The sequence below is a fragment of the Scardinius erythrophthalmus genome (genome assembly GCF_964197995.2).
Source record: "Scardinius erythrophthalmus genome assembly, chromosome: 25".
Taxonomy (NCBI): domain Eukaryota; kingdom Metazoa; phylum Chordata; class Actinopteri; order Cypriniformes; family Leuciscidae; genus Scardinius; species Scardinius erythrophthalmus.
The window spans coordinates 14,988,913-15,011,415 of NC_138245.1; the positions used below are offsets into that span (position 1 = coordinate 14,988,913).

General features: G+C 39.0%; 2 protein-coding genes across 7 annotated transcripts in view; one reads left to right on the forward strand and one right to left on the reverse strand.

The window, feature by feature from the left end:
- The window catches only part of b3gnt5a (UDP-GlcNAc:betaGal beta-1,3-N-acetylglucosaminyltransferase 5a), a 110,556-nt gene that overhangs the window by 44,464 nt on the left and 43,589 nt on the right, over window positions 1–22,503 (reverse strand). The window lies entirely within an intron of this gene.
- The window catches only part of ect2 (epithelial cell transforming 2), a 34,518-nt gene that overhangs the window by 5,896 nt on the left and 6,119 nt on the right, over window positions 1–22,503 (forward strand). For 4 of the 6 annotated variants that reach the window (XM_081358196.1, XM_081358193.1, XM_081358197.1 and 1 more), the window contains 19 exons: window positions 2,280–2,369; window positions 2,459–2,569; window positions 3,862–3,935; window positions 7,330–7,460; window positions 7,713–7,828; window positions 8,132–8,194; window positions 9,336–9,558; window positions 11,092–11,216; window positions 12,439–12,558; window positions 12,633–12,701; window positions 12,816–12,926; window positions 13,023–13,119; window positions 13,357–13,438; window positions 13,630–13,708; window positions 15,830–15,949; window positions 17,410–17,548; window positions 18,591–18,745; window positions 19,359–19,466; window positions 19,639–19,779. In XM_081358196.1, coding sequence (XP_081214322.1) covers window positions 2,280–2,369; window positions 2,459–2,569; window positions 3,862–3,935; window positions 7,330–7,460; window positions 7,713–7,828; window positions 8,132–8,194; window positions 9,336–9,558; window positions 11,092–11,216; window positions 12,439–12,558; window positions 12,633–12,701; window positions 12,816–12,926; window positions 13,023–13,119; window positions 13,357–13,438; window positions 13,630–13,708; window positions 15,830–15,949; window positions 17,410–17,548; window positions 18,591–18,745; window positions 19,359–19,466; window positions 19,639–19,779 — 2,154 coding nt within the window. Of the gene's footprint in view, window positions 1–2,279; window positions 2,370–2,458; window positions 2,570–3,861; window positions 3,936–7,329; window positions 7,461–7,712; window positions 7,829–8,131; window positions 8,195–9,335; window positions 9,559–9,867; window positions 9,985–11,091; window positions 11,217–12,438; window positions 12,559–12,632; window positions 12,702–12,815; window positions 12,927–13,022; window positions 13,120–13,356; window positions 13,439–13,629; window positions 13,709–15,829; window positions 15,950–17,409; window positions 17,549–18,590; window positions 18,746–19,358; window positions 19,467–19,638; window positions 19,780–22,503 lie in introns of all 6 variants that reach the window. The other 2 variants (XM_081358192.1, XM_081358195.1) reach the window with 1 other exon arrangement.

The window sequence follows — 22,503 nt, forward strand, 5'->3', positions numbered from 1 at the left end:
ATTGCAATAAAATGTATATAAATGTAAATAAAATGAATAACATTTAAAATGTATTGTAAGTTATACACAAATAACAACAATAGTACATAATAGTAAATAATTATATTCATCAAATTATATATATATAGTATATATTGCTATTGTTGTTTTTGAAATTTAAATAAAACAAAATAGCAAATTTTTATATCCGTTGTTTTTTTATTTTTAGGTTTAATATATATATAATAAAATAATAAACTTACAGTATATTTATTTTTTAGTTTTTATAATTTAAATAATTGTATTATTTGTATAATAATGCTATTTATCATTTATACTATATTTTTTTAACATTTAAAATGAAGTAAACATTTTTTTTATATATTTAAATACTTTATTATTATTTATTATTGCCCTGCGAGTGCTGCCAAAACAATGCCCACCTCCTGAGGCATGGACTCTGAAGATGTCTTGTTGTATCTGGCAGCAAGACATTAGCAGCAGATTCTTTAAGTCACAAACACACACGTGTGCAGTGCGGCAGGGTGCATTATCCTGCTGGTAAGAGACCACTTCCTCCAGGGAACACCATTGTCATTAAAGGGTTAGTTCACCCAACAATGAAAATTCTGTCAGTAATTACTCACCCTCATGTTGTTCCAACCCCGTAAGACTTTCGTTCATCTTCGGAACACAAATTAAGATATTTTTGATGAAATCTGAGAGCTGGATCACTCCTGCTGCAGGCTTATGGACACCTTAACGTGAAACACAGACGCGCTACGCTATAACACTACGTAAAAAAGACTCGAGGTCCAGAGAGAAGGAAATGAAAAGTGGAATAAAGTCGTTATTTTTGTTTGTTTTTGCGCACAAAAAGTATTCTCGTCGCTTTATAAACTTAAGATTGAGCCACTGGAGTCACTTGGACTATATTAACAATGTCTTTAAAACATTTTCTGGGCCAGCAAGTTATAGTGTCCATAAGCCTGCAGGAGGAGTGATCCAGCTCTCAATTTCATCAAAAATATCTTAATTTGTGTTCCGAAGATGAAAGAAAGTCTTACGGGGTTGGAACAACATGAGGGTGAGTAATTACTGACAGAATTTTCATTTTTGGGTGAACTAACCCTTTAAGTGATGTTCAACAATGTTTAGGTGGTCAGGTGGCACGTCAAACGTACGTCCACATGAATAGGCGGACCCAGGGTTTCCCAGAAGAACATTGCACAGAGCATCACACCTCCACTGGCTTATCATCATCCCACAGTGCATCCTGGTGTCAAACGGCACACACGTACATGGCTGTCCACGGGATGTAAAAGAGAACTGGAGTCATTGAGCTTCTTCCACTGCTCTAAGTTCCAGTGCTGACACTTGAGTACCCTTGTAGGCTTTTTTAAAGGTGGACTGGGGTCATCATAGGCACTCTGATTGGCCTGTGGCTGCATAGCCTCATACGCAGAAGAATTTGATGCACTGTGTGACATATTCCTCCCATAACCATCATTGAAATTTTGTGCCACTGTTGACCTTCTGTTGGTTCAGACCAGACAGGATAGCTCATTGCCCTCATGCATCGATGAGCCTTGGGCGCCCAACATTCTGTCGCCGGTTTGTTGTTTGTCCCTCCTCGGACCACTGTTGGTAAATTCTCACCACTGTTGACTGGGAGCAACACGCAAGCCTTGCCGTTTCAGAGATACTCTGACCTAGTCGGCTTGCCATAACAATTTGGCCCTTGTCAAAATCGCTCGGATCTTTATTCCTGACCATTTGTCCTGCATCCAACACGCTGATTAGGAGAACTGATTGTTTGCTTACCATCTAATCTACCCAGACCTTAATTTGTTGCCTATGATCAATTATATTCGCTTCACCTGTGGCTAATGCTTTGGCTCATCAATATTTAAGGGTCTGCTTAGAGCAGGGGTGTCCAAAGTCGGTCCTGGAAGGCCACTGTCCTGCAGAGTTTAGCTCCAAATTGCCTCCACACATCTGCCTGGAAATTTCTAGTATGCCTATTAAGACCTTAATTAGCTGGTTCAGGTGTGTTTAATTGGAGTTGGAGGTAAGCTTTGCAAGGCAGTTGCCCTCCAGGAGCAGGATTGGACACGCTTGGCTTAGAGGGAACATTAGTTGCTACTATACCTTAAAGACGTCTATATGTAAGTGACTTCCTATTATGATTGACAAAAACGCCTTGTCTTGGCATAGTCTTAATCTGTTCAGTCTGTTCTTCTTTTATTCATATTAATGATGTATTCCATCTTTGTGATCCTCCATGCCCTCTTTTGCAGCCTCTGCCGTTCTCCTCCAGGCCTCTCTACTCTATGACCATGCTCAACTTGTCTCTCTGCTTCACCGGATTCCGTAAAAAAGAGGAAGTGGTGAGTTCTGCTTGTTTGCTCATCGGACTCAAAAACAGCCCATAATTTGGTTGTCGGATTATTTGTCCCAATTAACTGTTTTTCTTCAGGTTACCCTGGTAAATCTCGTTCATCACATGGGGGGTACCATCCGAAAAGAGTTTGACAGCGCTAAAGTCTCACACCTCATCGCCCATTCAACCCATGGTGAAAAGTACAGGGTATTTATCCACCCCATCCACACATACATGTATATCATCTTTCAGACCCACTGATTTTTAACTATACTGAATCATCAGGATAAAAAAGATTTTCAGTTCTGAAATCCTTTGTTTGGGTCTGACTCACCCTGCTGTAATGACAGTATCTATGATTGCTGCCACAAATCAAATCATATACACCAATGTAAAGATGAGGCATGGCTGTGTGTTCTACAGGAGAGTAATATATATGCATACAAATTTACACAATGAACAAATATACAAGAAAAGTAAACATGCATTCAAAACACGGATGTACAATATACTTCGATATTATGGATCATAATCAGTTTAAGGAACCGTTTTCATTACAGAATGAAAATTCTGATGTCTGGGGACAGTAAGGTTTTTCTTTTAAAGAAATTAATACTTTTATTCAGCAGGGATACATTAAATTGATAAAAAATGGCAAAAATATTTGTTTATTCTTTTTTGAACTTTATTTTTTTATCAAAGATATTTTAAATTCTAATATTTTTTCTTAGTTTTTTATGTATTATATTTACACAATTTTTTGATTAAAAAAAAATGCTGCATTGGTGGGCATAAGAGACTTTTTTCAAAATGTACAGACTCCAAACTTTAAACTGTAATGTAATTTGTAAATATCACGTTTGGATCGACAAACATTCTGATTACACAGTCTATAGATGTGTGTTCTGTATGTTTTTATTATTATTGTAATAAAGTATTCCTAAAACGCTACATAAGAAACAAAACAAACTTGATCACTTTGTGCCTGTCAGATGAGCTCTTCCTGTCTAAGTGTGTAGTTCTGGACCAGAATAATCAGCATTATGGACTGAAAATCAGGTGATTTGATACTGGTTAAATTCACTCTCACCTTCAAATCCCAGAAACCTTTGTAGTCTTGCAGTGTTTAGGAAAAGTCGATCACCCAGACTGTTAAATGAATTGCTCTTTATATCCTTTATTTCCTCATTCATATTTTAAATCCTAAAAATCAACCTCAGTAAAGGGACTCCTGATTAAATGTCAGTGATGGCTATTTCCTGATGGCTCCTCAAGCTCCAGGTGTGCTCTCTGAAACGTGGTCTGCTCTTGATGTGTCTGCGTTATTTAGAAAGGGTTTGATTAAAACAGTTCTCTTGTATCTCTTCTCACAGCGTGCTGAATTGGGCTGAATCATTCATTAGTCTCATGCATAATGCATCGAGCAGGCTATGGTGAGGGGATCTCTTCCGTCCTGATGCTATTAACTGCTTTCTTCTTTTTTTTTTTTTTTTTTTTAGTTGGCAGTGTGCATGGGCACACCCATCCTCACCCCTGAGTGGATACGCAAGGCATGGGAGCACAGAGATGACATGTAAGATTGTGTGTGTGTGTCGTGCATAAAACTATTCCCTGCGTCAATCCACAGTGTGGGTATAGAGGAGTAAAAACTAGGGATCGACCGATATGGATTTTTTAGTGCCGATGCCGATACCGATTTTTTTTCATCAGCCTTAGCCGATGACCGATATGGGCTGCCGATTTTCTTGGGCCGATATTTGGAGCCGATACTGCTTTTGCTCACTCAATTTAAATCATAAAAATGACACAATGATGATAACAAACGTTACAAGTCTCAATTTAAAAAAGGAACATTTATTGAACTTAAAAAAAACAAAACAATATTTGACAAATATTAAAAACATGTGAGGTAGAACAAGTAAAAAAAAGTTCAGTGCTAAAATTACTGAAAATAAATATTTAAGCATAATTCAAATTCTTTAAGTAAATTCGGAAAATAAATATTTAAGCATGAATAAAATAATTACACTATTGCACACAGTAGCAACAAGCAAGCAGCATAATAAACGTCTGTCTTTGCTATGCAGCCATGAACTGCGCTCTCCATGATGACGAGGAAGTAAGGATTAATTTATTTCCTGCCCTTTATGACTACATATATTTATGGAGATGAGAAATAAAAACCCGCCCTGTCCAGCTATGATCAGCTGTTCGGCCGAGTTTTCGATGCTGTCGTATTATTCCACCACAGATGCGGCATTCTGAAAAGTTGAGATGTTTTTATCTCGATGCGGCGCGGACGCGCTTGGAAAAAACAAGCGCGTCGCTTCCATTATGAGCGCGCATACCGCGCGCCAACATTTGAAATAACGAACTTGAGCGCGCAAAAGACGCGATATGTGAACAGGCCCTAAAAATGTATTTATTTTCATCTCACCACGGCATAGAAGCGCCTGGACAAACGAGCGCGCTGCATCGCATGCGTGTCGCAACCGCGTCGCTTCTTTTATGAGCACACGTCCAAACCTCAGCCAGGTGGTCGCTGAATAAAACTCCCACAAATATCACGGAACAACGTCTGCATTATTTAATCCTATGACCAGTGTTCGTAACAGCTGCCGTATGCATATGGATAGCCTCAAACTTAGCTATTTGCAGCTCCTTAAATACAATGACAAGCAGTTTTATAGATGAGGCATTCGCGTTTTCCATTTGGACCCACAAACTTGCTTAGTTGCACACACATATAAAGCAACGTGTTTCCACTTTTAAAGTGTATGGCAATATTTCAGGTAGGTCAAACAGTTAAAAGATGCTTTGAAGGTTTAAAACTTGCCGTTGTCTTGAAGAGGCTTCCAGCACTCTGCTAGTGTGGGAGGGGCAGTGCATGGGCTGCGCGTGAACTGCAGCGTCTCCAGCAACACAGAGCTGCCTGCGCGCGGACGCCTGTCTGTAAATAATGCTGGGAAAAAACTATCGGCGAACGCAGCAGCCGCGTATCGGCCGATGCCGATACACGTCAAACCCGCAAATATCGGCCCGATATATCGGTCGATCACTAGTAAAAACTGTGAATGATGAAGCCGAAAAGTCCAGCCACTGGTGCGCAAACCAGACGGACACTCCCTGCTTCCATATTTAAAGTGATTTCCACTACAATTAGTTTTTGACATTTTCCACACATGTATTGAGCATTGAACCTGACCTTTCACATTAATGAACTGCCACTCTGGACTGGATGTTGAATCTAAGGTTTTTTTTTCTTTCTCCATACCGTCCACTCTGCATCTACAATATTTAATGGAGAAAGTCTTGAAGCCATTATTGAATCAAAATTGACCTTGCTCTGTCTTAATACATGTGTCTGGCCTTGTTGTGCAAGATGCATCAGTAAATGTTATTTATAATCTTTCATCAAAATATAATTTACTCTTCCTTTGAAATTACATTCCTTTTTGAATGATGTTACATAAATGGCGCAGGATAGTAGTTAATGTTAGCCAAGAGGGCTCAAAGGCAGTGGTTCTTAACCAGGTTCTTAACCTTATCCTGGAAATGCATCAGATAATGGAAGTAAACTTTGTTGCATTTTATTTTAATTCACAGAATTGACCTTTCGCCGAGCCCCGCCCCCCTTAGTTACTGTTGCTACGTCCGACAAACAAATGGTCAAACACGACCAGCGCGACAGATTGCCATGACGGAAAGAGGTATACCCGTGCGTGTCAGTGACCTTTTTTGGAGCAATACCTCCGCGATATCCTCCAGATCGAGGCAAAAAGTGTTACAGTATGCAGTGGAGGGATATATTATAATATAAAAATACGCAATGAAGGAGACACGACTACTATCTACGTCTCTATCGAGGCTAATGCTTAACGTTACCGGTGTTCATACACATCATTTGTGATTATGACAAAGAACAAGGAAACAAGTGTTTAAAAGCATTGTAAGACACTTACTGTTGTGTTTTTGTGTGAAAGAAAAAACTGTCTCTGAAAATAAAAGTGCTGTCAGCAATAATTTCTTATGTGTGTTTTTTCGCATAACACGACTAAAATTTTAAATGCTGCAAAACACATGGGAGTTATATTCCAGATGCTGTAGTTTATTTGATCAGTCACAGTATATCATTAATCAAGCTTAATTTGACTTTTCAACTACAATTAGGCAGGGTGAACTGAAAGCTTTTACAATCTTTTAGCTATAACTTATATCACTGACAAAAGTATGTGGTGGATTTTCTTCCAAAAATGATTTTCTTTCTCAAATTCATGCTTCAAGTTGACAAAGCACAATAAACGAAATCACACAATAACTGTTTAACCAGACATAGCCTTAATTTGCATTTAAATAACTTTCATTGATTGTCTTTCTTAATGCACTTACCATAATATTTATTAGGGGGACAACAGATCACAAAAATCGCGGTTGAGACCATAATATTTATTAGTGGTGCAACGGATCATAAAACTCGTGGTTCAGACAATATTATGTTTTTTGAGTTACAGATAGGAGTTTTTCAGATCAGAAAAACAAAACAAAAAAAAACTTTAAGTAACTTAGCCATCGATACCACAGCCAGCAGGCGTATTTATGCCTCTTAATGTTCGACACATTTAACTGGGATTGGGGCCGTCCACACTGTTTTATCCATTGTAGCAGTAGCAGTGAAAGAACACAACTCCTCCAAACAATCTCTCGGGGTTTGTAGTGTCCGATTTACAAACGCCATGGGCGCACGCTTCACCATCTTGCTAATGTTTGTCGGACCTGCTCACATAGTAACGGTTGCTATGATGTGTGATTGGACAATGGCCGTTTTGGGGGAGGGGCCGGCGAAAGGTCAATTGTAACTATTTTAACACTAACAAAAAATAAATAAACTGCTCCTCTCTAGTAGCATATTTTGGTGTTGTGGTGTGTCTGATTGCGTATTTTATATATATATATTTATTTTGGTTTAGCAATTTCAACGCAGGCAACGAGGAGTTCCGCACAGAGTTTAAAGTCCCTCCGTTCCAGGACTGCGTGTTGAGCTTTCTGGGATTCTCTGAGGAGGAGAAAACTAACATGGAGGAGAGGACTCAGAAACACGGTACTGAACTCTCATGCATCAGCGTCTTTTCTGAAACAAATCTAAAACGTTTCATGTTTTCAAATGTCAAACAACTTCTGCTCAAATAATTCTCGATTAACCAAAGCTTTTTCATTCTGATGCATCTGAGACGTTGACCCAATGATATGTCTCTGTATATTATTGCTAGACCTTCTCTGTAAAAGCCAATGACCCCTGACTTCTGCTTGAGGGGGATTTTTTAAAGGAGTGTGTTCTTCTTGTTTTGTTCAGGTGGACGAGTCCAGGCGGTGGGTGATGAAAAGTGCACTCACTTGGTAGTTGAAGAGAACTCCATTAAAGAACTGCCCTTTACTCCCTTGAAAAGACTCTATGTAGTGAAGCAGGAGGTATGAACTTGACTTAACGTCTCACAAGTACACGCTGGGCTTTGTGTGGGTCCTTAATAATAGTGTGTAGAGATGCACTCTGTTATTTCACGCTGTTTACTGTCTGTAGTCCATTATCTACTGTAGTATGTTGCGAGGAGTGGGAATCTTTTTTTTGGCACACATCAGGGGTTTTAGTAGTTCAGTTACAATCGTAAATGCATCACTATTTATTTAAAGGTGTTAAAGGGTTCAGTGGAGGTTTTTTAAATGAATGCATTTAGGTTTGTGTTCTTTTATTTCTCATTCTGTGTCTTTCCGCAGTGGTTTTGGGGCAGTATACAAATGGACGCCCGTGCTGGGGAATCTATGTACTCTTATGAAAAGGTGAGGAAACCTGTAAAATGACAGCAGTTTGGTTCTGAAAGTACTAATCTCATTTGTTTTCTCTTTAGAGGATTTTTTTTTATTAACATAAACATTTCACAGCAAACCTCAAAATTAGTTCTGAAGTGATGGTCTGTGCTTTTGTAGAAATCTGATTTCAAGTAATATTTTATATCTAGGGATGCACCAATGTATTGGCTGATAAAAGCAATTATTTTCACAATCAGCCATCAGCCGATTGTTTAAAAACAGTTGTTGATAATGGCTGATTATATCCTGTCAATCAAAAGGGGTGGAAGACTGCAACTCATACTGTGTGTGGAAAAAAAAATGTCTCGTTGAATTTTGGGTTTATGTAAAGTTAATGTGACAATAATGTAAAAAAAAACAAAAAAAAAACAATCACTAGTAGTTCAAGCCAGGGTTGCCTGGTTGGTCCGCAGTTTTTCCCTAAACAAACTACACCATGGTTGCATGACTTCAGTGTCACCACAATTTTGCTCCTGACTACCCTTTCAGTCTTTAAAAAAAAAACATAATCCTTGAAATTGTGTTAGAACAATGTCCCATTTAGCCACTTGTTAGCAACAGCCATTTTCAAGACAGATAAAAGCTTTAAAAAAATCACAAAGGGTTCTTACTGATGTATTTCTTTGTCATAGACTAAATATGAAAATATCTTCTTTTAGGCATTTAGCCAAAAACCTATTCAAAAATCCAAAAACCTATTCAAAAACCCAAAAACCTATTCAAAAATCCAAAAACCTATTCAAAAACCCAAAAACCTATTCAAAAATGGTTAGTTCACCCAAAAATGAAAATTGTAAGTTACTCTCACTCAAGTTGTTCCTAACCTGAATGATTGATTTCTCCTGCTGAACACAAAAGATATTTTGAAGAATGTCATCAACCAAACAGTTGATGGGCCCTTTTGTTTTTTTTCATACTATGGAAGTCAATGGGGCCCATCAACTGTTTGGTTACCCATGTACTATTAGTGCTAAAATGCTAACTAGTTGAATGTCATCTCTGCCTCACTTTATAATGCAACGCATCATGAATTATAAGTACTGTGATTGCATTTACATCTTCACTAAAGTGCAGTGCACTTATATATGTTGTCACTGTGTCGTCCACTCAGCCGGAGAGTCCTGCGATGAAGAAAGCCGTGTCTCTGCTGTCTCTCACGACACCCAACAGTGGCAGGAAACGCAGACGTCTCAGAGAAACATTGGCTCAGCTCACCAAAGAGACAGAGATTTCTCCCTTCCCACCACGCAAGAGACCCTCGGCTGAGCACTCTCTCTCCATGGGCTCACTGCTGGACATCTCCAACACACCCGACACGTGCAAAACCAGTGGAGGTGAAATGAATGATCCGGCATGTCATGAGACTAAAGCGGCCAAATAATATAACACTTCCACTGTCTTCTCTAGTTAAACAAATGGATAGAATCAATTTTTTTTTAACATTCAGTAAAGAAACAACAACATTGCCCTGATTGGTTGTTTGAAAAGTTTGCAAAAGTTCCCACTGCATTATGTAACAGTTCTGTTCCAGAACTCTGTAGGCTTTGATCTCTGAGGTCCAGGGTGATCCCAGGCAAGGCTGAGATGAACCAGAACCAGGTCAGGGTTTGTTTTAGATGAGTGAGGCAGCTGTCTTTTTGCAGAGCTCAGGTGCAGGAGGAGCAGCGGTAGGCGGAGGAGTGCCAGACAGCGTAGATCAGAGAAAGAGTGGCCACTGCAGCGTACAAGCACTCCAGTGTGCAGGCAGGAAAACCAGACAGGTGACATTCATACAACTTTAGCCCAGGGTGTAGGGTTAATGTACAACATCTACCTATATTAATGTAGGTCTTTTGGAGAATTGGAGGTTGCTTACATTGATCAAATTTCTTAGTATTGGTTCAAAAAAGTGTTTTTATTTATTTATTTTGTATTATTATTATTTCCATGGAATGCACAATGCTCAAAACAATTTAGGGTGTGTTCACACTTGTTTGGTTCTTTTGGTCTGGACCAAAAAAGAAAATGATACATTTAAACCTGGTTCACTTAGCGTTCATACTCTCATTTTTAAGACCGAACTTAAAGATACAAAGCAAAGAAACGAAAAAACAACAGCTTTTGAGACACATATTTTGCAATGGAAAGCAATCCTGCCAAGTGTGAACACACCCTCATGTCGATAACCACAGAAAATATTTTTCTTCTTCTTCCTTTTTTTTTCTACCATTTTAGCAAACAGAACAGCAAAAATGACTTGAGATAAAAATATTTAATATTTACACCACCTGTACTTAAACGGATTGTCCACTGAAACATTTTAATTCTATCATCATTTACTCTACCTCATGTCGTTCCAAACCTGTATGCATTTCTTTTTCTGCTGAACTTAAGATTTTTTTTTTTTTTTTTAAGTTTTGGTTCCAATTGACATCTTTTTTTCTTTTGGTCAATACAATGGAAGTCAATGTGAACCAAAATTGTTTAGTTACCAACATATATTCTTTTGTTTTCCACTGAAGAAAGTATTTTGGAATGATATGAGGGTGAGTAAATTACAGAATATTTGAGTGAACTACCCCTTTTACATGTATATGATTTGATTTAATACAGCTGAACTTGAAATTCAGAATAACTGATAGAATGGTGCATTTTACTCTTTTTCTGTGTTCCTGATTGATTGATTTTTATTTTAATTTCTATTGAACATGGAACATTACTTTTAATTAAACTGCAAATTTTAACTAATGATTTCATAGATTCCCATTGACTTTATTTTTCTTCAACATCAAATATATTTTAAAAAGAGGATGAAACCTATCATAGGATGAGAAGAAACAATGCGTAGTATATCTTCTAACCCCTGCGTGTCTGCTTATGTGTTTCAGAGAATGCCAAACCTCCCAAATGCTCAACTCCCGCCCTTCCCAAGCAGTCGGCGCGATGGCAGGTCTCCAAGGAGCTCTATCAAACCGAGAGCAACTACGTTGATATCCTGGCCACGGTCATGCAGGTTTGTGTTCAGTGTGCGTGTGCGTCTTGTGTGTTCTCTTTCTCCTTTCACACACATAAGATTGTGGTACCTGGCTGTGGACTTATCAAGCTAGTGCCTCTGACCAGTAGGGGGGAAAATGAATTAGATTTCGACACAAATGCTATGGACGTTTGAGCTTTGCTTTGCACCCCTACATGTGGAGCTCATACAAAAACACACATGCACACACACTTCTGTGTCTGCTTGCATAGTAAATGCCACATCATATGCAATCAGAATCCAGCAAATTTCACTGAACAGTGGTGTCAGATCATCAGGCAATACTGAATAGCCTGACCTTTCCATTGTGGTCCACTGGATTGTTATTAAGTTTATGGAGTAGCTGTCAAGTAGAGGTCTGCACGGGACTGATTTTCCCAGTTTCATTTCACTCTCGCAGAACTGTAAATCGTTTCCATATGTTATGTTCTCAACAGTTTATTATATAAAAGTATATAATTATTTAATTGTAATTATATATTTATTTAATTTTTATAAATTTTGACTAGTTTATATTATTTTTATAAATTCATTTCTTTTTTATACGAGTAAATCACTCGCATATGCAACCAAATATCATTAAAAAAAAATTCTTTAACCAAAGAATAGTAAATTGTACGATTATAGTCGCCTGTAAATAAGTTTAGCGCATGTAAAATAATCTCTCAGCCAAGTAAAGCTCAATTAAATTATATCTTGTGAAAATGGCATTATGCCACCACTTTAAAGATCATGTGACTGGAGTAATGGCTGATGAAAAATCAGCTTTGCATCACAGTAAAATAGATTCAAATAGAAAAGTTATTTTAAGTAGTAATATACTGTTTCACAATATTATCAGTGTTTTTACTGTATTTTTAATACAGTGTTAATTTAATAGACTTATTAAAAAAAAAAAAACTTGAGTACCTCAAACTTTTTAATGGTAGTGAATAAACTACAGTTTTAGGGTTTATTTTAAAATGTCAAAAGACTGAAAAATATTGAAAACTATCACCCCACTCTACTATAAATCTGCCCACTTTGGCTGCCATCTCTTAGAAATAGCACCCTCTCATGCCTACAAATCAGAGGTTTAGTCCAGTCCCGCGGCAAATCTAATCGGCAGGAATGCAGACCTCTACTGTCAAGTCCCACGGCATTAGTGAGTGGTCCATCCTGGCTTAGTGATGTAATTTCTTTTATTCATCGGTTCTTTCAGCTCTTCAAAGACCCACTGGACAAAGAGGGTCAGGTGGGCGGCCCCATTCTAGCTCAAGAAGAGATCAAGACCATCTTTGGCAGTATTCCAGACATCTATGATGTGCACACGAGAATAAAGGTAGGCAATAACCTTTCCAAAACGCTGAGTAAAGGCTGTGTTGAACGTGTTCGCTGATGAATGTGCTTTGACAGGCGGATCTTGAGGAGTTGGTGATGAACTGGTCTGAAGAGAGGAGCGTTGGAGACATTATTCTGAAATATGTGAGTGTGATAAAGCTTTGAACTCGACCTCCTCCGGCATGGAGCTCATAACGAAGTCAAAGATTGAATGGCAGCTTTTGTGATCTCTCTTTATTTTTTAAAATCCTCTCTCAGTCTGGAGAGCTGGTGAAGGCCTACCCACCATTTGTCAACTTCTTTGAGATGAGCAAAGAGACCATAGTGAGATGTGAGAGACAGAAGCCAAGATTTCATGCGTTCCTGAAGGTACTGAGTTTAAATCTACTCTGTAGTTAAATGGTTTTATATGGGCTTTTTTCATGAAGACCGTTTATTCACATCAGCTTTCATTTTGTTATCCAGATTAATCAGGCTAAACCCGAGTGTGGCCGCCAGACTCTCGTTGAGCTTTTGATTCGTCCAGTACAGAGACTGCCGAGCGTCGCCCTCTTGCTGAACGGTAACGCATGAATACGGCTGTCGGCAGGATGCAAGTGAAAGACACACAAACAGCTGTTTCTATTCAGTAAATCTGACTGAATCCAGATGATTAAAAAAAATTTCCACTGAATGGGGAAAAAAAACAATTGTTGATCAACCTCATGGAAAATACAAACATTATTCAATAAGCGGTTTGTTTCACCTCTGTATGCTGACACAAGAAAACCAGATTTAGAGTGGATTTTGTTCTCTGTAGATATAAGGAAACACACAACAGATGACAACCCAGATAAAGTGACACTTGAAAAGGCCATCGAATCTCTCAAGGAAGTGATGACGTGAGTCCTGCGATTAACTCCTAAAGATTTCCTTAAAATAGATTTGTGATGAAGATGCACCAAAATTTTGGCAAGCAACAATTTTCAGCCAAATTCGTTTTTCTTTTTCAGCCAAAACAGTTTTAGTGGGCTGAAACAGTGACGTTTAACTAAAGATTTCTTTAGATATCTCTCTCTCTTTATTTTTACAGGCATATAAATGAGGATAAAAGGAAAACAGAGGGACAGAAACAGATCTTTGATGTTGTTTATGAGGTGGACGGCTGCCCTGTGAGTAATTTTTCCACTTTTCTGGAAATAGTTCACCCATAATTCTGTTATTTACTTGCCTTCAAACAAGCAGAGCTATATTCCAAGTCTTTTGAAGCTTTGAGTCAACAGACCGCAATGAAATACGTTATTTGCTGAAAATCGCCGCCTTCTGTCACAGCTCTCAAATAACTTCACCTCATTTCCATGTCCCCGACCAGCACAAATGAAGTCACCATATTATGACCAAGGGATTTTTGTCGCTCTTTTGAAATAGGAGTATGATGTAAGCATACTCCAGCATCCACCAAGCAAATCTCCACCGCCAGTCCACTCAGACCATGAAAACTATAAAAACCGCTCGTTCAGAAATCATCACAGTGTTGAGGTCAGAACCATGAGCACATTAAAACATGACCATCCATTTACACCCCCCCCCAAAAAATTCAACTATTTTGCAATAGAGCGCAGCCAATCGTAAGAGATGTCACTTCCAAGTAGATGTTAAAGTGCCTCTCTTGTGCTTTTTCTGATATTACCTTTCATAATATGGCTGTTTGTGAATGTAAAAGATCTACAAAGGTTCAAAGATCAATGCTACCCTCGAATGACATCTACTTTGACCCGTTGCAAACACTGTAGATGCTTGCACTTCCAAAATATGCTATCGGTACTGTTCGGATCACTGTGCTGAGGAAACCTCCAGAGCTGAAATTCAGATATGGGGCACGTTCAAGTTCAAAACGGTGCGCAACGTTTTGCTACGGTTTCCGGGTTGAACGTCATGTTTCCTGGAAACGGCGTGCACCGGTGTGCAACGGGGTTTGAGATACGTTTTCTCTTGTTTGGTGGGTGTGTCAGAACGGCAGTCCAATCAGCAGCAACATGTATATAAAGTACGCGGTATTAAAGTGAACTCGCACAATGGGTTCAAGGAAAGTAATTTACTAATGTGTTCGATGCAGCTCGATATACGCAACAACTGAGGATATTAGAAGTCATAGAAGACATGTTTGTCGTTGTAAGTTTTATTGTAAAAATATAGGATATCAACATAATATTTTCAAGCATATTTTGTAGTAGCCTATTAAACACATATTTATACCGACTTCATCAGGCTCCGAAAAGTCTTCACAAAGAATGGCCTTCTCAGCTGCCATAGTTGCAACTCTTGCGTCATCAGAACAGTGTGTTCAACGCATCACCGTTTCTGTTTAAAAAAACGTTGTGCAACGTTTTGTCGGGGCTGAACGCAGCCCTGGTAAGGAGTTTTTCGTTTCCAACATGCGCTGGAAGCGGTAGACCAATCACAACCGACTGGGTCATCTGACCAATCAGAGCAGCGTAGGCTCTCGGAAAGGAGGGGTTTAAAGAGATTGAATCCTTTATGGAACCATTTCAAACACTGAGAAAAGAGGTAATGCTTCAATGTATATTCTGAGAAAATATAGTTTTATGATCTTGGATGCATGTAAAACTATAGTTGTAATAATATAGGGACTCTTTAAAGCCACATTTCTAATTTTAAAGCTGAAATAGTCTGTTTCTAAAGGTCAGACAGGGCGGAAATGGTATTGTAAAACTAAATTAACCATTTTTAGTGCTATAAAGCTTAACTAACATTTAGAAGTGGACTTCAAGAAATGTATTAAATCCAAAGAATATGGCTATTTCAACAGTAAAGTGTGATGCTGTATTGTTGGTTGATGTTCCTCTTCTCTCTGTGATGGGAGATGCTGCCATGCTCTCGGAAACTTCCTTTCACCATTAAATCGATCAGAGTGAGTCAGCTCATGTTGTCTCCTGTCAGATTCGCCCCAGAACAGCTGCGTTTAGAGAAGAGGCTGCCAAACCAATGATCGCCCCCCAGCTTTTCCTGGATCAGTTTGGTTTTTGTAGCTCATGGGAACTGAAGCAGCATGGACACGAGTCAGAGTCTGATCCAGGAACAGCACTCAGAGGAATCCGAGAATATGTGCCCGCAGGCTCAGAGACAGGAAATGCAGCATGTTCATCAAGCGCTCTGATTTGAACAAATTTCTGCACACCAATCACTTATAATTAATTAATTTGCTGAAAAGGTTGCAAATGTTATGCGAAGAGGAAACTGATTTTTGTGTGCGTGTTTGTGTGCGCCTGCAGGCCAATCTGTTGTCGTCCCACCGGAGTCTGGTTCACAGGGTGGAGACCATCGCTCTGGGAGACAAACCCTGCGATCGGGGAGAACATGTCACACTCTTCCTTTTCAATGACTGTTTGGAGGTAAAGCTCAGTCTTTCCTTGTCACTGCACCATAACTGCTCTTCTGAATGCGTTTATGGAGATATTACAGATGGGAAGGTCCCCCCTCCCCTCTTTTCTTCATAATGCAAATGCTCCATCAGCTTCCTAAAAGCAGCACCAATATATGAAAGACATTAGTCTTGATTTCTGGTCTTGTTTATGGGGTTTTTAATGATAGCCTTTATTATGTCAAACTACTAGCTAGATTTTCACTATATTGCTATTATTACACCCACATTGCATTTAAAAAAAACAATTAAATTGATAAAAAGTCAATGCTAAGTATCAAAATGACTTTGGAGCTATCTACAGTTGTTTTGTGAATCCATTAGGTGCTATTTATTATTATTTTGTGCGTGTATCTGGATCTTTCCACTAATTTTCATGAAATGCGTTATGAAATGTTCAAAAACAATAAAATGTAATAAATGCTGACAGCAATTTAAATACACCTCTTCTATAAGCATTTTCTTCTGAATGAAAGTACTGTTTGATTATTTGAAATTCTCTAGGTGGTATAATTATCCTGAAAATGTAATGAAGGAAAATTTCCCATTTAAAATGCAAAATGTTTTATTTATTTATTTAAAAGTAGGAACAAATTTCAAAATCAAATAATTTGACTTTTTGCGACTGTATAGTTCAAATACCAACTAGTATAACCCCAAGAAAACACCAGAATATTTATGATTCAAATATGTATTCTGTAAAAATACTTTTCACTTTATTACAGTTTAAAAATGATTCATATACTCTCATATTTACAGTGTCAGGAAAATGTTACTTGATGCATTGTTTACTCCATTTGACTTTTTTCATTAAATGAATTTTTTTGAACCTATTAGCTTTCTAAGGAACTAGCACATGTGTTCAAACTAGATTTATCATGTTTTTTTGAGAATATCTAGTGGACATCTCTTTTTTTGGTCTTCCCTTCCCTCTGTCCTCCCTAAATTTCCTGTCTTTTTTTTTCTCCAAAATTTCAGCAACCTCAACAATTGTTTGTTCAGTTTACGGGTGAGCGGTACCGTTGAAGAAAAATGTGTAATTTATGCGTGTTCAATCTGTGCTTGCTGACTCGACCCTCTGGCCTGTTTCCCCACTTAGTGAAGGGGATGCGTTTAAGCCCCGTGGAGGGGTTCGCTCGCGTGTGCCGGCATGCGGCTGTGGTCCTCCTCGCCCCATGTCGGCTCTGGCCTAGTAATGAGAGCAGGGAGAAGGGAAGACTCTGAGTGATCAATTATTCATTTTAGGAAGTCCTCTGTATGCATATCTGTCACCCCGATCTGCATTACACATTTCAGCTCTTCTAAAGCACCAGAAGGACTCCCCACTATTCCAGAAGAGAACATTGACATTCCTGCATTATGAAGAAAGCTGCATGTTTTAAGCGTTTAATAATGTGTGTGTGCTTTTTCCTTGTGCTTCTTCATATTCAGATTGCCAGGAAGAGACACAAGGTGATAACCACGTTCCGGAGTCCGTTGGGTCAGACACGGCCGCCCGCCCAGCTCAAACACATAGCCCTGATGCCCCTGTCCCAGATTAGAAGAGTCCTTGACATCCAAGACACAGAGGGTGAGGGGACCACCCGGCATTCTGCATTCTACCAAGTGCACTCGTGCATATTTTAGTTTTCTGTGTTCTGAATTGGCACCTAGGGAGGTTAAGTCTGGTTAAGTGTGTCAGTGTACTGTAGAGCTGGCTGATGTTGGTAAAAATTAATTGTATTTTGGTCTAAAACAGATTCTAAAGGACACTAAATCCTTAATCTTGTTTACTTTTACAAATATTGCAATACATAGCACATTTATAGTTTTATTAAACATTTTATGAACATTTTAGTAAGAGTTTTAATTTGATTCTTTGAAACCAGTTCAGAGAAATTGATCAAACTTGCAGGCTCTAAAATAATTTTGTGATTGTCTATAGCGGATATGCTAATAAAACCCGTCTGAATTCTTTTATGCCAAACAAGGAAATGGAAGGATCACAAAACTAATCTGATTCTGTGGTCTTTAGGAAATTCAATGGCCATAAAACGCATATAAAATCTTTGCAATATTCACAGCATTATTTTTTATTACCAGCAGAATCATTGAGAATATATTGTGAATTTTTAATATATCACTCAGCCCTACTTTACTGGATTTTGATGAGCTAAAGTCACAGTAAGACCATAATTTCACACCGTAATAGCACATTATTGATGAAGATCTCATTCTGGAGCCTGGAAATTTGACTGAGATTCAAATCTGTGCGTCCACAAGAGCGGCTCATACTAGAATCAATTTCATGTTTCAAATGAACTAATTTCCCAGTAGTCCACTTGTTATGGTCCCATCAATGTATAGAATGAACTCCTGCCCTACATTGATTCCCAATGAATATTGTTTCACTTGGAAAGACTAGATCTGAAAGATGTTAAATGTGTTGTGAATGTTGTTTTATGTTTGCAAATGAACAAAATGCCAGTGACAATGTACATCCAGCTGGTCATTATTAGAAAATAAATTCTGAAAGGGTCTCGTATCATCCTGAAGATTCATACCGCCCAGCCTTAGTTCTAGGTCACATCCCTGACCTCACATTTTTGTGTGTATTTGTTTATCTCTCTCAGATTGTCAGAATGCCTTTGCCCTGGTTGTACGTCCTCCTACAGAACAGGAGAACCTGTTATTCAGTTTCAAGTTGACGGCCGAGGACACTCTCAAATCTGCCTGGCTCAAAACTCTATGTCGACAAGTGGCCAACACGATTTGCCGAGCTGATGCGGTGAGTGAACACGCACGCACAAACACACACACATAGAAACATGGTCACTTCCTCCTCAGATCATCCCCCTCAGGCCTGGAACAGAACTCAATTATTTATTTTATTAGCTCTGCTTTCTTTTATTGTGGCTATAAATTAGGAGGTTTGTGTGGGCCTTTTGGTGTTGGCTAATCCTATTAGATGCTCCTGTGTGGTTAAACTGGGAGGCAGATTAATGTAATTAAGAGTGGAATTGTACTTGAACTTTACACTTCAGACACAGACGTCTTTATCTTCATGCTGCAGAAACGCAGTTCCCGCCCAGGCCATCCACCACGGCACATGTAATTGGTGCAGGCGGACAGATGCATGTATTTCCCTTTATAATTAAAACGATCAGACCAAACCCTGCGGCTAAGTGCATTTTGGCCTGGCCTGCAGTTTTCCTATCGACCATGAGGTGGCGACCTATCCACACGTCACCCGCGTGAAATGCGGCCTCATTCACTCTCTGCTCCTCTGAATATCAAGAGGCCCCAGCTGTTTGGAAAGCTAAACAGTGATGCTTCTCTTTGCATTTTGACAGGCCAGCAGTATCGCTGTGTATTTATTTAATTTTCCATGTCTTGAACAGGAAGATCTCATTCAGAGCACTGATCCTGACTCCTTCCAAGTGAGCACAAAGGACATGGACAGCACGCTCAGCCGAGCATCCAGGGCCATCAAAAAGACCTCAAAGAAGGTAGAGCGAGGAACCTGAAACTGCTGAAAACAATTACACGACACCCATGCAAATTTGGTCTTGCTGTCAATGTTCTGAATGCTTTCTTGAGAATGATATCATAAAGGAACTATTTTTAACTCAGTGCCTTGTAGAAAACATATAGACTAATTGTGCATTTTTGTGTGTTTAGGTCACACGAGCGTTTTCTTTCACTAAAACCCCCAAGCGTGTGCTTCAGAGGGCATTTATGGCCAATGGTACCCCAGATGAGAGGAGTCCTGGCCCAGATGGCGATCACATGGGCCGAATGTCCAGCAGCTCCACACTGGCTGTGAGTCCACACACACACACACACTTTCTCTGTCTGTCTTTTTCTTCTCACAAATCCACTGGTCTAACATACGAATAAAAGACGCACACCCGGTCGATTGATGCAGCATAATATAATGCACTCACATTTAAGACCTATTCACACCATCCTCTTACTAATGTTCAGATAAACACGCACAACTACATGATGCATCTATAGGATGTGCTCCTTCAAGGCTAATTCACTCGAAGAATAAAACAAAAAAAGGCTTATCAACCATGGTGCCTATTCAAGGAACATGAACAAGATTTATTTTTTGATTTTTTTTTCATCTGTACGTTTCTGCTTGTGCGGAGCAGAGTGGGCATTTTCAATTTCCCTTTTCATAGAAATTTCAAGTCTGCTGTTGTTCAGATATATTTGACAGAAGGAACTCAGTAATAGTGTATTTTAGTAAACAGTAACAACCGCCACCCCCCCCCCCCACTATTAATCTAAAATTAAATATTTGTAGCTGTGTGATTTAATGTATGTATTTTATAAATAAGCACATTTTGCTTAAAAAAAAAAATTGGTACTGATCTTTGACTTGTATCACTAGTATTGACTACTGAAATAAAAGGGTATAATGGGTATAGTATGGATATATATTAAACTAATTTCCCTTTTGTCATGTCACCATGTTTGCTGTTTAATTATCTTTACTTAAAGTTTGGTCAGTAAGATTTATTTTTTTAAAGGTAGGGTAGGCAATTCTGGAGAGGCTAGGAATAGCAAGTTAGCTTTTGAAAGCATGAGATCCCACCCTCCCTTCACAGCGCTCTTCAAAACACATGCAAGAGCAGAATCTGCAAAGTGTCACAAGATGAGAGACGGCGTTAAATTACTTCGTCTCAAAGCACATAACTTTACAATATTAATGAACATAAACAACTTATAGAGCTCTTACTTGTACCACCTGACTGCTGTAGATTCATTTCGTCATTGCTAGTGTTGAAATAGAAAGTAAAAATCTGAGTCTGAGGGTGTGAACGGCTCCGGGTAGAACGTCACGGGTCTCCATCTCGTAATTACGGTTACGACATGATGTGAACGCAGCACAAGTTCATTGTTTTTTGTTCAGGAGGAACTGGCTGCTGTTTATTTTTGCCGCAGTCTTATTTTTTATGGTGGCTGTCTGTCTACAACTCCGCGTAGCCTTACAGAACGCGCTGATGACGTGCGACGTCTGCGCGAGCAGGTATGGAAATATGATGCTTGTCTTTTAGTCGCATCACGCTTGGTGTAAACAGGCATTTACATAAATTCATGTTTTTATTTAATCTCATTTTTTACAGTTAAACCTTTACAGTACGACTTGCCAATTCAGTTGGATTGAATTTCCCTCTCAGAGGATTTACTTGTTGCTTTGGTCATTCACTCCTGTTTTTCTTTCCTTCAGCATAAGGCAGGGCTCCAGACTGCTGGTGTGACTACAATTTGTTAGAGGTTGCACTGGTGCCACCACAACGTTGCCCAACTGATAAGACCTGGCATTTCTGTTGCATATGGGAAAAACTTAAAACGCCAAAACGAAACAAAAGCAGAACAAAACCCACGCTTCTCGTTTGAGCTGCGCAGGGTGGACCGTTTATCAGTTTGGACCAATATTATACATCTGATCTCGATCACGCGGCACCGTAACTACACCGTGCTGGGAAATCCAGTGACAAAGCATTTGAATTCGGTGCATTGTTAAAGGGATAGTTCACTTTGAAATTAAATGTTGGTATGTTTTAGCTTACCTCAAGGGCATTCAAGATGTAGGTGTCTTTGTTTCCGCAGTAGTTTCAATTTTGATATTTTAGGTCAAACCGTTCTTGTCTGTCAGTCATATAATGCAGGTCTATGGTCACCACCTCAAAGAGCATGCACAGAGAAGTCCAAATTAAACAATTCCCCATCATAAGTACACATTGATGGCCTAAGACACAAACCGCTCGTTTCGTGTCTTAGGCCATCAATGTGTACTTACGATGGGGAATTGTTTAATTTGGACTTCTCTGTGCATGCTCTTTGAGGTGGTGACCATAGACCTGCATTATATGACTGACTGACAGACAAGAACGGTTTGACCTAAAAATATCAAAATTGAAACTACTGCGGAAACAAAGACACCTACATCTTGGATGCCCTTGAGGTAAGCTAAAACAAACCAAAATTTAATTTCAAAGTGAACTATCCCTTTAATAACATCGCTGCGAGATCTAGTGAAAAGCATTCAAATTCAGCGCAGAATTCTCTGTTATAAAGTTATAGAAGGCTTTTCAGTCGACAAATCACTAACATTCACCATGCATTTAATGTAGCAACCTTAACTGCAGACGTCCCACCCTGCAAAAACTAATTTCAGGGAGGTAGCATCAACCCCTCCAACCTCCACCCACCCAATATTACTACACAATATAATGTGTCTACATTATAATATAATATATTATAATATGTGAGTTTCATCTCATCAGGTAGTAGTACATTAAGAGTCGTAAGCCGTATCACCCGGGTTGCTCGCCTGTATAAAATTTGCGGCAGTCAGGGAGCCGCTATCAATATATGGGAGACTCGCAGACCTTTAGGTAGAGGTGGGATGTCTACAACTGTAACCATGGTATTGTGGGAGAAATTGTCAAATGTTTTTACATTATTCATTTCAGGGTTCATTCATACAACCTTTTGAAAGTGAAAATCAAGCACTTTTTTTCAAGGGCT